Here is a 14,019-nt window from a genome sequence, read left to right on the forward strand (position 1 = left end):
AAACGACAAAGTGGAGATAAGATTATATTATTGATGATGTTGGTGTGATTGACTTTACTTTAAGTTTTTCATTTTTTTCTTAAATAAATGGAGGAGAGAATGAAGACATTTCTGAGGATTCTTTATGTATTAAAAATTAAGATTCAAATGTGCATGTTGGAAACTAAAAAGGTTTTTGCACTCTGTAGGAATTTTTCTCATAAATAAATGAGTTATTGTCTCAAATGTAAAAAGAAAACTAATACTAAAAATATCTCATATTTTAAAAGTCAAAATAACAGGGTTATACAAAAAGGTATATGTTCAGTGTGTGGATCAAAAAAAGAGTCAATTTATCTCCAAACACAAACGTGGAGGAGATATACAAAAGTTTTTATCAGGAAGTAAATTTACAACTACTGGAATACCAGGGGAATTACATCTTCCAGGTTATTCTTTCTGTGGTCCAAGCACAAACTTGGATAAAAGATTAGATGAGGCAGACAATCCTAAACCATGGAGTTAACCCATCAATAGGGTTGATGAAGTGTGCATGAGGCACGATATTGATTATGGGAATACCACAACTTTGGAAGAAAAGCATGAAGCCGATAGAGAAATGTTGTATCATTTGTCTCTGATACAAAATCCAACCTTGAGAGAAAAAGTTGATAGGTTCATCGTGAAGAAGATGATTAGTCCTAAATTGAAACTTGGGCTTGGAAATTCAAAAATCTTATCGGCTCTAATGATGTCATTAACACTGAAGAACAATTAGCTGATGAATTACATAAACCTATATTCACAAAGTTTCATAGAAGGAAGGTTTATTCCAAGGAAATTGGTTATATCTGGTCTGCTGATTTGATTGAACTCAATGATGATAAGGGGTACAAGTATGCTTTAACCCAGCATTTCTCAACCTTTGATGGCCCATGGCCCCCCTACCAAGTCGCTAAACATTCGTGGTCCCCTGCCCTTCAATAAAAGATGTAGATTTCGTTTTATGAAATTTATTTACTCAGTCTTAAAAGATAAATCAAAGTAAACATTTTTATAAGCAACACAATCAATGAGACACTTGCTGTTGGGCTTGTCTGACGAGGCCTCTTATGTCCGGCTCCGTCTTGGACACAGCAAGGCGAATATCGTTCCCAACGTCAAGACGGTTTCTGGACTTCGTTTTAATGGTCGCAAGGTCAGAAAATCCAGGTTCGCAAAGATATGTTGTGGCGAATTGAATGAGCATTACGGATGCCTTCTTGCTGAGTAGTGGATACGCATCCTGAACAGACAACCAGAAGGTGGAATGGTCTTCTTTGTTACTGAAGACCAGCTTCATTGCTTTTGAAACCTTCAACTCTGCCAGCTCCTCTGCTTCGTCTTCAGTAGGTTCAATTTTGGCGTTATATGGGTCTTTGTGCCACGGAACATCCAACGGTGCATCGTTGAAATACGATTTGAACTCAGCGGAGAGATTGTCAAGATGTCTGGTGATGCAATCTTTGATGCCGACGGGAAGCTCAATCCTCTGCGTCTGCAGGTGCTCGTCCAAGAAAGGAAACGAGGCAGTGGACCCGGCCTTGATTCGTGCCTGCCAGACTTCCATTCTAGCAGACAGTCCGGCAAGCTTGTCTTGAACGTCACTGACTGTCACATCACAGCCTTGCAAGGACTGGTTCATTTCGTTGAGTTGGCCGAATATATCGGCCAGGTAGGCAAGCATCATGACGAACTCTTCATTGTCGAAGTGGACATGGAGGTTGTTTTCATTGTCTCGCAGGAAGATTTCCACCTCAACCCGGAGTTCATACAGCCGAGAGAGGCATTTCCCCCTCGATAGCCAACGGACTTTGGTGTGGAACATGTTCCGCTCCCATTTCATTGGCCAGGAGTTTGAAGAGCCGATGATTTTTGGCCTTCGCACGAATGAAGTTGATCACTTTGACCGTGACGTCCATGACTTCCAGCAAACGAGGCGGAAGAGTCTTTGACGCAAGAGCGTATCGGTGTAGCGAACAGTGGGAGGACGTCACATGGGGCCATTCTTTCTTCACAAACGTGACGAACCCTCCTCTGATGCCGACCATCGCTGGGGCGCCATCAGTACAAATGTGCTTGAAATTCTGCCAACCGAGTCCATTAGCTTCAAAAAAAAGAGTCCACAATAGCTTTGATATCTGCCGCTGTCATTGTGGTTGGTAGGGTATTGCAGAACAAGAACTCTTCCTTCATCTTTCCCTTTCTCTCGTCGTAAGCGAAGGCGATCAACTGGCTCTCCAGGGCGGTGTCAGTAGACTCTTCTAATTGAAGGCTAGCCTGGAGCGTGCTTTGTTTGATTTCGGAGCAAACTTGACGGCACACATCAGCGGCCATGTCGTCAATCCGTCGTCGGATCGTGTCATTAGAGAGCGAAACTTGCTGGATCGTCTTTTTCGCCTCTGGTCCGATCATCAATTCCACCATTTTCTCTGTACATGGCTTGATAAGGTCCTCAGCAATAGTGTGTGATAAGGTCCTCAGCACTTCGCATTTCGGTATGCCACTTCGTAGCTGGATTGAAGAGGAGGTTTTTCTTCTGGCCGGAATCCAAATTTGGGAAGTGTCGCTTCACGGTCATATCGTGATCGTTTCGCAGACAGAGCGTCGATATTATCTTCCTTCCTTCCGGGATGCATCTTGTCGCGATGGTTTGAAAGTTTGGAAGGACGTAGTGACACATTTTACATCACGACCGAGCAGTGCAGACATTGCACGCAGTCCACACCATCTCGACTGACATTCATGAATCCAAACTTGACATAGCTGTCATTCCATTTTCGAACCTTCGACATCTCAGAAAAAAATAAAAAAAAACAAAATTCTAACGTTTTTGTAAACATTGGTTTACTATGAATGCTCTGTGGGCTCCGCCTTCTCTTTTAAAATCGTGGTTAAACTCATCTACCCTTTTTACTTTGACACTATGACCGGAGACTCGTCACCTTAATTGTACATTACAAGCTTCCGCATTCTGAATCGCAGTTTTTCGGCGTCCGCTCATTGGCCCCCGGTCGAAGGCCGATGGCCCCCTTGGGGGGCCACGGGTCCCCGATTGAGAAACGCTGCTTTAACCGTTGTTGATTTGAGGAGTAGATAGCGTGGGTTGTCCCTTTAAAAAACAAGACAGGTAATACTCTTCTGTTAGCCTTTCAACAGATATTTAATAAAAGTAAGAGAAAACCCCAAAAATTGTGGACTGATGAGGGTAGAGAGTTCTATTATAAGAAATTTATGAATTTTCTAAAAAATAACAGCATTATATTATACAGTACCTTTAATGAAGGAAAAGCGGTTGTGATTGAGCGCTTTAATCGCACTTTAAAAGAGAGACTATATAAAAAATTCACACAACTCGGTTCACAACAATGGTCATCTTTTCTTCAGGATATTGTAGAAAAGTATAATGACACGATTCACATGTCAACGAATACGAAACCATCAGAAACATTTACAAAATTAGAATATGAAAAAGAGATTAATGTCAATAAGCCTAAGTTCAAAGTTGGTGATATGGTCAGAATATATAGATGGAAATCTCATTTTGAAAAAGGTTATACTAAACGATGGACAAATGAGCTTCTTAAAATTGTTGATGTGATAGATGCAGTTCCTTGGACTTATAAGCTATATTATTTAAAGGGGGAAGATATTTTAGGTTCATTTTATTCACAGGAATTACAAAAGACAGAGATAAATTGAATTTTTTTTTTGACTCCACCCTTTTTAAAACCCCACCCCTTTTTGACTCCACACACACAAACCACACACCACACAAGCTCCACCCCAACCCAACCCGAACCCAACATAATATCTTTTTTTTTATTTTTTTTTCTCTTTTGCCAATTCTGTCTTTTAAGGCTTTCAGGTTTGATGAAGTCGAAAGTGGAAGTAAGAACTTTCCTGCACTTTATTCCCAGAACTTTCTTGATATTGCTCTCATCAAGCACCATCCCACAAAGAACCACATCGATAGGTTGAGATCCCCAAGAGTCTTCTTGGTAGAAACCACATTTCAAGTCTCCAAAATAAACCCAACTTTGCAAGTCTCCAAGGTATAACCACATTCCTGTTGAGTTTCCAAGATATGTATCACATTGTGAGTTATCAAGCCAGAACCCACATTTCAAGTCTCCAAAAATATAACCATATATCCAAGACTCCAAGGTAAACCACAATTTCCAGAAATATTGTGGGTTTCTGCAATAAGTCTCACATAGTCTAACTGTGGATCATCAAGGAAAACTCCATTTTTCAAAATTTCTGAAATTTGTGAGTCTTCTTGGTAAAACTTATATTCTGGCTCATCAAGGTATAACTTGTTCAGTGGGTATTGTCTTGATAACTCACAATGAGTATCATCGATGTAAAACTCTTTTTCAGGATTTTGCTGGTCTCCAAGGTATAACTCTTTGGTTGGGTCATCAAGGTCGAGCTCGTTCTGTGGGTCTTGGTCGCTCATAAGGTCTTCAACCAAACCAACAATTTTGCCCCAAATTGTGGAAAAAGCAGTATTTTAATTTTGTATTTCTGATACAATTTCCTGTGAGAGAAAATATTAATGTATTAATTAAGTGATTTAATTATTAAATTATATGCTTAAATCAAACTCTGTAAATAGGAAAAGAAAATCTTACCTCAATAGATAAGAGGTTTGAATCCAGTTCATCAACTTGAAGGTTTAGTTCCATACAAGTAGTAGAACTCCAAGGAACTCCAAAGTCATTCCACTCAAGCTCAGCACAGCAGTCCATTATCAGGAAAAGTAAAAATATGTTTAAATTCAGTCTGGGTTTGAAGTCTTTATATAGAAAGACTGGTGGGTGTGGTTTCCTTTGGAAATTCCCTGGTCAATTCCATGAAAGCCTTGTGAGTCTGAGATGAACTGGAAATTATGTAAGAGTAGGTGGTCCTCACAAAAGAGGGTGGGGCTTAGTAAAAGTGGGCGGGGTTTAGGAAAAGCAGGTGGAGCTTAAGGAAAGTGGACGTGGTTTATGAAAAATAATGTGTGGTTCAGGAGGTGGACAAACAAGAGCATTGAGAGAAGTTTATCGTTTTATTTCTGCTCAACAAAGACATATAAACCAAGAACTAAGTTCTAAAATAATATTTGTGAATATAATCGATGATGATGACTGTAATGGAAAATTAATTTATTACCTCGAATAGAACATGGAGAAATATTTATTGGATCACTCTGAGTGGAGTGAAAATATAAAAGGAAATCAGTAAGCCTCAGTTTAACATGTGCTCAATGGGGCAGAGATCGATCTCTTCTTTTGACCCCATGGACCGAGAGTCAGAGGGGGTGGGGGTGGGGTTGGGTTTTTTGGACCCTGAGACGATTTAACATGAGCTTGTATGGGAAAAAATCATTCTGCTGTTTTAACCAAATTAACCTTGAGTCAGAAAGGTTAGCCTATACGTTTTTATGGGGTGGGGGAGGAATCAGTCTCCTGTTTAGGGGTTTTCGGGGTTTAATTCACAGAGTTTTTCCCCTTTACCCCATTCATTTGCATGGATGCCTCAGAAGCGCCATTAATCCTCTACATATATATGTATTATGTATATATATGTATGTATATGTATGTATATATATATGTATATATATGTATATCCTCTTCTTCTTCCGGCTGCTCCCGTAAGGGGTCGCCACAGCGGATCAATGATCCGCATCATGATTTGGCACGGGTTTTACGCCGGATGCCCTTCCTGACGCAACCCTGGTTGCCTCTTATGACACACAGGGATATGGTACACCTATTCTAACCGGGGCATACACTGGGCCCAGTACACTGGTACTCATTTCGCCGACCTCGGAAGGATGGCAGGCTGAGTCAACCCCCTGGTGTTATACTACTTGGTATTTATATATATATATATATATATATATATATATATATATATATATATATATATATATATATATATATATATATATAAATTCAGTGGCCCAACGGGGTTTGAACTCAGGACCTTTTGGGTCCCAAGCCACTGCCAAAACCACTGTGCCAACACCAGGCTATATATATATATATATATATATATATATATATATATATACATACATATATATATATATATATATATATATATATATATATATATATATATATATATATATATATATATATATATATATATATATATATATACATACATATATACATACATACATACATACATACATACATACATCTTCTTCTTCTTTCGGCTGCTCCCGTTAGGGGTCGCCACAGCGGATCATCCGTATGATCCGCATAGTGATTTGGCACATGTTTTTACGCTGGATGCCCTTCCTGACGCAACCCTGGTCGCCTCTTACGACACAGGGATATGGTACACCTATTTTAACCAGGGTATACACCGGCCCAGTATACTGGTACGCACTTCGCCGACCTTGGAAGGATGACAGGCTGAGTCAACCCCCTGGTGTATTAATTCAGTGGCCCAATGGGGCTTGAACTCAGGACCTTTTGGATCCCAAGCCACTGCCCTAAACACTGCGCCAACACCAGGCTCATATATATATATATATATATATATATATATATATATATATATATATATATATATATATATATATATATATATATATATATATATATATATATATATATATATATATATATATATATATATATGTAATTCTTTTACATATAATTTATATATGTTATTCTTTTACATCGGGACACTCCTGGGTACATGTTCTGTCAGCATGTGAAGTTTGGTGAGGATCAGTCCAGTATTTTCGCGTACATAGGTCACAGATAAACACAGACACACTTTCATATATATATATATATATATATATATATATATATATATATATATATATATATATATATATATATATATATATATATATATATATATATATATATATATATATATATGTATATGTATATATATATATATATATATATATATATATATATATATATATATATATATATATATGTATATGTATATATATGTATAAAAGAGAAAAAAACACCGTTCCGTGAATTATGGCAAGGATGACACATCGCCTCCGGTGTGTGGCTCTGCAAGTTTCTATAAATGATTTTTCTGAGCCTTTCAACTGGGTTTCCGTTTCTCTGCTTTCATGAAGCAAGATGAGGTATATTGTGATTGAAAGGTGTGTGTGTGTGTGTGTGTGTGTGTGTGTGTGTGTGTGTGTGTGTGTGTGTGTGTGTGTGTGTGTGTGTGTGTGTGTGTGTGTGTGTGTGTGTGTGTGTGTGTGTGTGTGTGTGTGTGTGTGTGTGTGTGTGTGTGTGTGTGTGCGCGCGCGCGCGCGCGCGCCATTGACTACATCCCAATTTGCAATGGGGAAGCAAAACTGTCTATTAATTACCTACTCTCGAAATGCACCTTGTCGAGTTGAGACGTTTTCACCCTTTCAAGCTTTAGACCCGTTTTTGACTTTTTCAGACCCCTTGAGACACCTTTGACCTTTAGACCTCTTTTAAACCCTTGATACCCTTTTCAGACCATTATAATTTTGATACACAAACTCCACCTACCCTCAGGGTGGGGGACAAGGGGAGGGGTGGTGAAGCCTTGGTCAAATACATGTGGATATGTCTATTAATTACGTAGTGTTTGAACGTGACTTGGACTGTGAGTGCATCTATTAATTACATACTATTCCATTGGGACCTACTTTTTGTTGTAGGTTTAGGAACCTAACCTAACCTGTTGTTGGAACCTAACCTGATACGCTTTAGACCCCTTACCCTCCTTGAGACCCTTTAGACCCCTTCAACCTTTTTCAGACCCTTTGCACTGAGCTTAAATGCACAATCTCCACCCGCCCTCAGGGGATGGGGATGAAGCCTTGATGGATCCATGTGAGGTTTAAATTTTTTTTGGTCTGCAATGTCGAGGCTCGTATGAGAACTAACACACAAAACGTACAACATGGGGAGCAGCAGACAAGGGTGGTGGAGAGGGAAGGACAAAACAGTGGGGAACAGAGACATTAGGAGATCTGTGGAAGTGAGAGTGATGGGGCAGGGAACATGGGGAATAGAAGATGGACACTACAGGGACTATGCCTGGTGTTGGCTTGTGGTTAGGGTGGCTGCTTGAGATCCAAAAGGTCCTGAGTTCAAGCCCCGTTGGCCGCTGAATTAATACACCAGGGGGTTGACTCAGCCCGTCATCCTTCCGAGGTCGGCGAAATGACTACCAGTGTGTACTGGTAGAGGGGCACTGCATCAGACACACAGTTGCGCTTCCAAGAAATGATAGCTACCCCGGCAGCTAAGCTGCCATACGCAGGAAGAAGAAGAAGAAGAAGAAGAAGACTACAGAGACTTTCAAGTCTTTACATGACAGGGACTTTCAGGAAGGAGCAGGGAATTTAAAGGAGGTGGGTTTGGGGTTGATTATTGGGGATAGAAAAGATCGTGGTTTTGGATGGGGTGATAAAATAATGTGGTGAGTTTTGGATGGGGCTGTTTTGAAGATCGGGAGGGAAGAGTGGAATTGAAGGGAGTATGGGACTTTGTTCCAAAGGTGGGAAAAAAGAGAAATGAAAGAGTGATTGTGAGCAGTGATTCTTGATTTTGTGAAGGGGGTTGATGACGGACCTTGATCGCCCTGCAGAAATGTGGTAGGGCCAAATCGCAGAGAGAGCAGGGGGGGGAGGGAGAGACTGGAGAGGAGATGGTCGAAGACAGAAAGACCACCAATCTGCCTGCAGTGAGAGAGTGAGAGACCCAAAGACTCAGCCTCATCGCGGGAGATGCCAATGATCCGAAATGCCTTGGTTTCCACAGCATGAAGTCAAGAAAGGTGAGAGGCAGGAGCACCAGCCCAGAGTGGAGAGCAGTACTCCATCAGGCTGTGGATGAAAGCTTTGTACATGGTCAGGAGCTCAGGTGAGTTGAGGAAGGACTTTGAACGACGGAGCATGCCCAGTCAGCGACTGATGTTGGAGGCCAGTTTGGAAATGTGGCTATCCCAGGAAAGATCATGGCAGATAGTGAGACCCAGAAGCTTGAATGAAAGCACTTCTTCAAGAAGATTGTTGAGAAAGTGGAGTGGGGGGGGGGGTTCCAGACGGTCCTTTCGGAGGGGCACAGTGAGAGTGTGAGATTTGTCAGGATTTAAAGACATGTTGCACGTGTTGGACCAGTTTGTGATTTTATCCAGATCTGCAGTGAGCGAAGAAGCTGCTGCTTCATGGTCTGAGGGATGACAGATGGTATGGCAGAGGGTGGAGTCATCAGCAAAGAGATATAGAGGATTTTCCAGAGAGTTGGAGAGATCATTGAGGAAAACCAGTAAAGAACAGGGCCCAGAACGCTGTCTTGAGGAACTCCAGCCTGGAAAGGAAGAGGTGATGAGAGAACTCCATTAAGGGCCACACGATGGCTGCGGCAGGAGAGGAAGTCTGTGAGCCATGAGTGGAGATGGCTTTGGATACCATGGGAAGAGAGTTTGGTGAGTAGTGCAGGGTGCCAGACCGTGTCAAAAGCACGCGATATGTTGAGGGATACGGCTCTGATTTCATGTCTGGCATTGAGGACCTCCATCCATTGTTGGGAGAGCAGAAGCAGGATATCCAAGGTAGAGAGACCTGGTTTGAATCCAAATTTATGATCGCAAATCAAGCCATTGGGGAAGAGGAAGGATTTAATGTCTGAAGCGATGATGGATTCCATAACATTGCTCATGATTGGGAGAAGGCTGATTGGTCTGTTGTTGCAGGGATCTGTTTTTGCACCTTTTTATGCAGGGTGGTAATGTTTGTTGATTTCCAAGCAGATGGCAGATGACCTTGAGCAAATGAGGGGGTGAACAGAACAGAAAGGATGAGCAAGAGCAGCAGAGCAGGTTTTTTAGGACATGTGGGCTGATGCCATCTGGACTGGTTGCAGAATCTGAGTCGAGGTTTGACAACAAGCTCTCCACCTTGTCAGGAGAAAAGGACACAGAGTCCAGGAACAGTTGGGTGCGATTGCTTAAGGTGAGTGCAGAAAACGATGTGTTTGGGACACGAGATTTAGAAGTCTGGTGGTGAGGTCCATACCACCATTGTCCGTGAGTGTATGGTGCACATGATAATATGGTCCATGAGAACATGAGAAGTATGGTATAACAAGTATAACAAGTATAACATGAGACGTATGGTCCATGAGTGTATGGTGTACGTGATAATAAACATAGAATGCCTCAAGGGATGTCAGAATTCCTCCAGATTTCTTTCAGTTTAGCGTTAAGCAGCAGGAGCTACTATTTGAATAGGTAATCATCATGTCTGTGGTTTATATTATTTTTACTTCTGGTAGATTTGCCCCATGAAACGCCACGATAAGCTATTTATACACGTTAACAGGTTCACTTCGATTGATGCAACCATTCAAGAGTAATAATTTTAAAAAGATTTTTGTTCAATCCAATTTGGCTGCCATACCATGTTACCTGTTAACATTTTGTGAACACCTTGGTACCCTCAAGGCGTGGGGAGCATGTGGGTGAAGTTTCCCCTCGTTATGTTAAGCCATTCTGGAGAAGTAGGTTATTAAAGGTTTATTCTTTTAAAAAAATAATCAGAATAAAGTTACCATTATGACGGTAACATTTACACCCTCTATTCCTCAAGGCTCGTAGGTCATGTTTGCTGAGTTTTGAATCGACCTGGTAAGCCGTTCCGGAAAATAATGTTTTAAAAGGTTTTTATTTTCAATCCAAAACGGCTGCTGAACCACATGACATCGTAAATTTACAATCTGCCTCGAATTGGTTTGAGAATCAGGTTTGTGAAGTTTTGTGTTTAGCGGATAAGGTGTGTTTTTCTATCCAAGATGGCTGCCAAACCACATGAGCTATGATATCATTATTTTTTGACTATATCGCACAAGTGTGAAATTATATTTGTGAAGTTTCACATTGAGTGATGAAGCGGTTCAAGAGAGAATTTTTTAATTAAAAATTCAATTTTAATTCTTGAGAGAGTTAATAGGATAAGTATTTTCCTTCAATCCAATATGGCTGCCAAACCATGTGACCTATCAATTATTTGTGAACACCCCCTGGTTTCCTGAAGCCTTGGGGAATGCATGTGAAGTTTCCCCTCGATCTGTCCAGCCGTTCTGGAGAATAAGCTTTTTTAAAAAGAGGTTTTAGGGTAAATCCAATGTAGCTGCCAAACCATGTGACCTATGACATCATTGTTGGGGAACTTTAGTTCTTCATGAATTGGCAGTCATTGCTGTACATATTTGCCTGAATCTGTTAAGTTGTTTTCGAGATTTTTTTATTTTTATTTTTTTAATATGGCTGCCGAACCATATGACCAATGACGTCATCAAATTTTTTTTCTTTGGCCAATTTATCCCGAGGTGACCAAAATTTTTTAGACTGATCAGATGTAGCGTTCTACATACGCAATTATGACGTCATAACAAAGGCACCTATGACATAAGAAAATCACGCATATTTCCCACGGGGAGTATTTAACAGGTGCGAAGTTTCAATTTTTTTCCATGGAGTGGTTTCGGAGAGACAAAGGATCAAAAAGTTTTTCCTTTTTTCCAACATGGCTGCCACACCACGTGACCTGTGACGTCACAATTAGCATTACAACAAATCTACATGAGTCGTTGCACCTATGGTGAAAATTTCGTCTCAATCTGACAAGCGATTGCAGGGAAAATTAATTTATAAAAGAGTAACAAAATGCAGGTACACGTACATACGCAACCGATTGTTTAACCCCGCTTTTCTCTCCATGTGCGTGTTAATTTGACGATGAGTTTGTCTTTTGTTGTTTTTATACTGGCAGGATACTACCGAAGTAGCACACTGGGCTTTGAGCTGTTTCACCTGTGGTTCCCATATCTGGTGTCTTTCGATGAACAGTATCGACGATTAATCCCCGGTACCCTGAACAAATTCCAAATACCTGTTCTAATCAGTTCTAGCTGAACGTCAGGCCTATCTAACCGGTCTGTGAATCACTTGGGCCGATCTTGAGCGCTCTCCGAGTCCTCAACCGCATACTACAAATGGGACATGTCCTATAACGAGTTTGTGCTTTCAAAAACAATTCCATTGTTTGTTTTCTTTCAGGTAAAGGAAATTACTGGATGCTGGACCCCAACTGCGAAAAAATGTTCGACAATGGAAACTTCCGCCGGAGGCGTAAACGGCGTGGAGAGAGCACTGCGGAAAATGGCAAAGAGAGTGCAACACCGGCCTTCAGTTCCTGCATTGATGAAGCCGGAGACGAAGTCGCAACCGAAGCTCGCTTTGGGGTAAAATCTGGAGCTAAAGCTGAAGTCACATCTGAGATCGGTCCTTCTGTAACTGTCGTTCATGCGTCTAGTTCTGGAACCAGTTCAGGATCTCACAGGGGCGATGGTGGATTGGGGATTGGAAGTGGTGCAGAAACTATTACTGGATCAGGGGTTGATAGAGGATTTGGAGTGGGAGCTGGGATGGGGCTTGGCCTTGGAGTCGGATTTCGACTTCCAGGATTCCCACTGTTTGCAAACTGCCACAGGAAGGGAAGATTGTGAAACTGCTTGTTGGTATTTTCGGTGTTTGGAATATCACTTTTGTCATGATGTCATCCTGTAACTATTTGTAATAATAATTTCTTTATCACATCCCTTGCATGTTGTTGTTTTTTTTTTAAAAACTCTCTTTTCTTATCGATATTACAAATTATCCCAAAATACTAACTTTGTGTGGTGAATGTTAAGAGTTTCTTATGTTTTCAGGGCTTGATCTCCCGCCTATAAAATATAATCATAAATGACAACCCCGGTCGAGCATTGCCCTCCAAGCAAGAAGGTTTTCCAAACTGTAGAAGGAAATCTACTTTTGTCATTGCCAATAGGTTTTCCATCACCGTGGAGCATAGACGAACGATCCATCTTCTATGAGTGTGAGGTGGCTCCAGAAAAATGGAAGGAAATCGTGGAAATGCATGGAATATTGCTCACAAGGAAGGATCGAAACCCGAGTTGTGATTACAGTAAACACTGTAAAGTAAACCTTTGCAGCCAGCTGGATGTGATGGACAAGATCAGCGATGGTTGCCTTGCCATCAAGTTGTTTTTCTGTTCAAGGGAGGTTGATAGCATGATCTTTTAATCGGCCAAATTGTTGTGCCCATCCCTAGCAATCATCAGGGCATGAAGAGTCACCACCAAGTGTGAACTGGTCCCACAAGCAGATTACATCACTTTGCCTGACTATGATGGAGCAAACGGATTTCCCATTTCCGTGAAGGTTCATTAGTGAGCCGTTTGGTGATCCAGTAACGAGCAAGTTCACTTGCGTTGTCCTGTTTGGTGTCTGGTCCTCGGGTTGAAATCCCTCCGATGGGTTGATGCATCCATCGAGTCGCGTCCATGCAGGTACACACCTTTTTTTTTTTTTTTTTTTTTTGTATACCTTGGTCGAGGCTCGTATGAGAGCTAACACACAACTCACAGCAAGGAGGCATGAGACAAGAGGGGCGGGAGTGGAAGGGACAAAACAGTGGGGAACAGACACATTAGGTGAACTGTGGAAGGGAGAGGGATGGGGATGGGACGGGGAACATGGCGAAGAGAAGATGGACATTTCAGGGACTTTCAGGAAGGAAAGTAGGAGAAATGAAGGAAGTGGGCTTGGGTGGATTATCGGGGGTAGAAAAGATCGAGGATTTGGATGGGGGAAGATAAGAGGTGGTGGTGAACAGCTGTTTTGAAAGCCTGGAGGGAAGAATGGGAAAGAATAGAGTGAGGAAGTTTATTCCAAAGGTGGGGAAAAAGAGGAATGAAAGAGTGAAGATGAGCAGTGATTCGTGATTTTGGTAGTTTTACCAGAAGGGGGTTGTTGGCGGACCTTGAGCGCCCTGTGGAAATGTGGTGGGGACAAATCGCAGAGAGAGCAGGGGGGGCAAGGCTGGAGAGGAGTCGGTAGAAGACAGAAAGACCACCGACCAACCTGCGGTGATTGAGTGAGAGGCCCAAAGACTCAGCTTCATTGCGGGAG

General features: G+C 41.5%; 1 protein-coding gene across 2 annotated transcripts in view; it reads left to right on the plus strand.

Moving 5' to 3' along the window:
* The window catches only part of FOXI2 (forkhead box I2), a 59,635-nt gene extending 46,939 nt beyond the window's left edge, over positions 1-12,696 (plus strand). Inside the window, exon 5 of one of the 2 annotated variants that reach the window (XR_015055445.1) lies at positions 12,103-12,241. Coding sequence is in view for 1 of the 2 variants with exons in the window: in XM_085871229.1 (XP_085727355.1) it covers positions 12,103-12,551 (449 nt within the window). In the remaining variant the exon portion in view is untranslated. Of the gene's footprint in view, positions 1-12,102 lie in introns of both variants that reach the window. The other variant, XM_085871229.1, reaches the window with a different exon arrangement.
* The last annotated feature ends 1,323 nt before the right edge of the window (positions 12,697-14,019 follow it).

The sequence above is a fragment of the Eptatretus burgeri genome, chromosome 2 (genome assembly GCF_056783735.1).
Source record: "Eptatretus burgeri isolate ZD-2024b chromosome 2, Ebu_testis_v1, whole genome shotgun sequence".
NCBI lineage: Eukaryota > Metazoa > Chordata > Myxini > Myxiniformes > Myxinidae > Eptatretus > Eptatretus burgeri.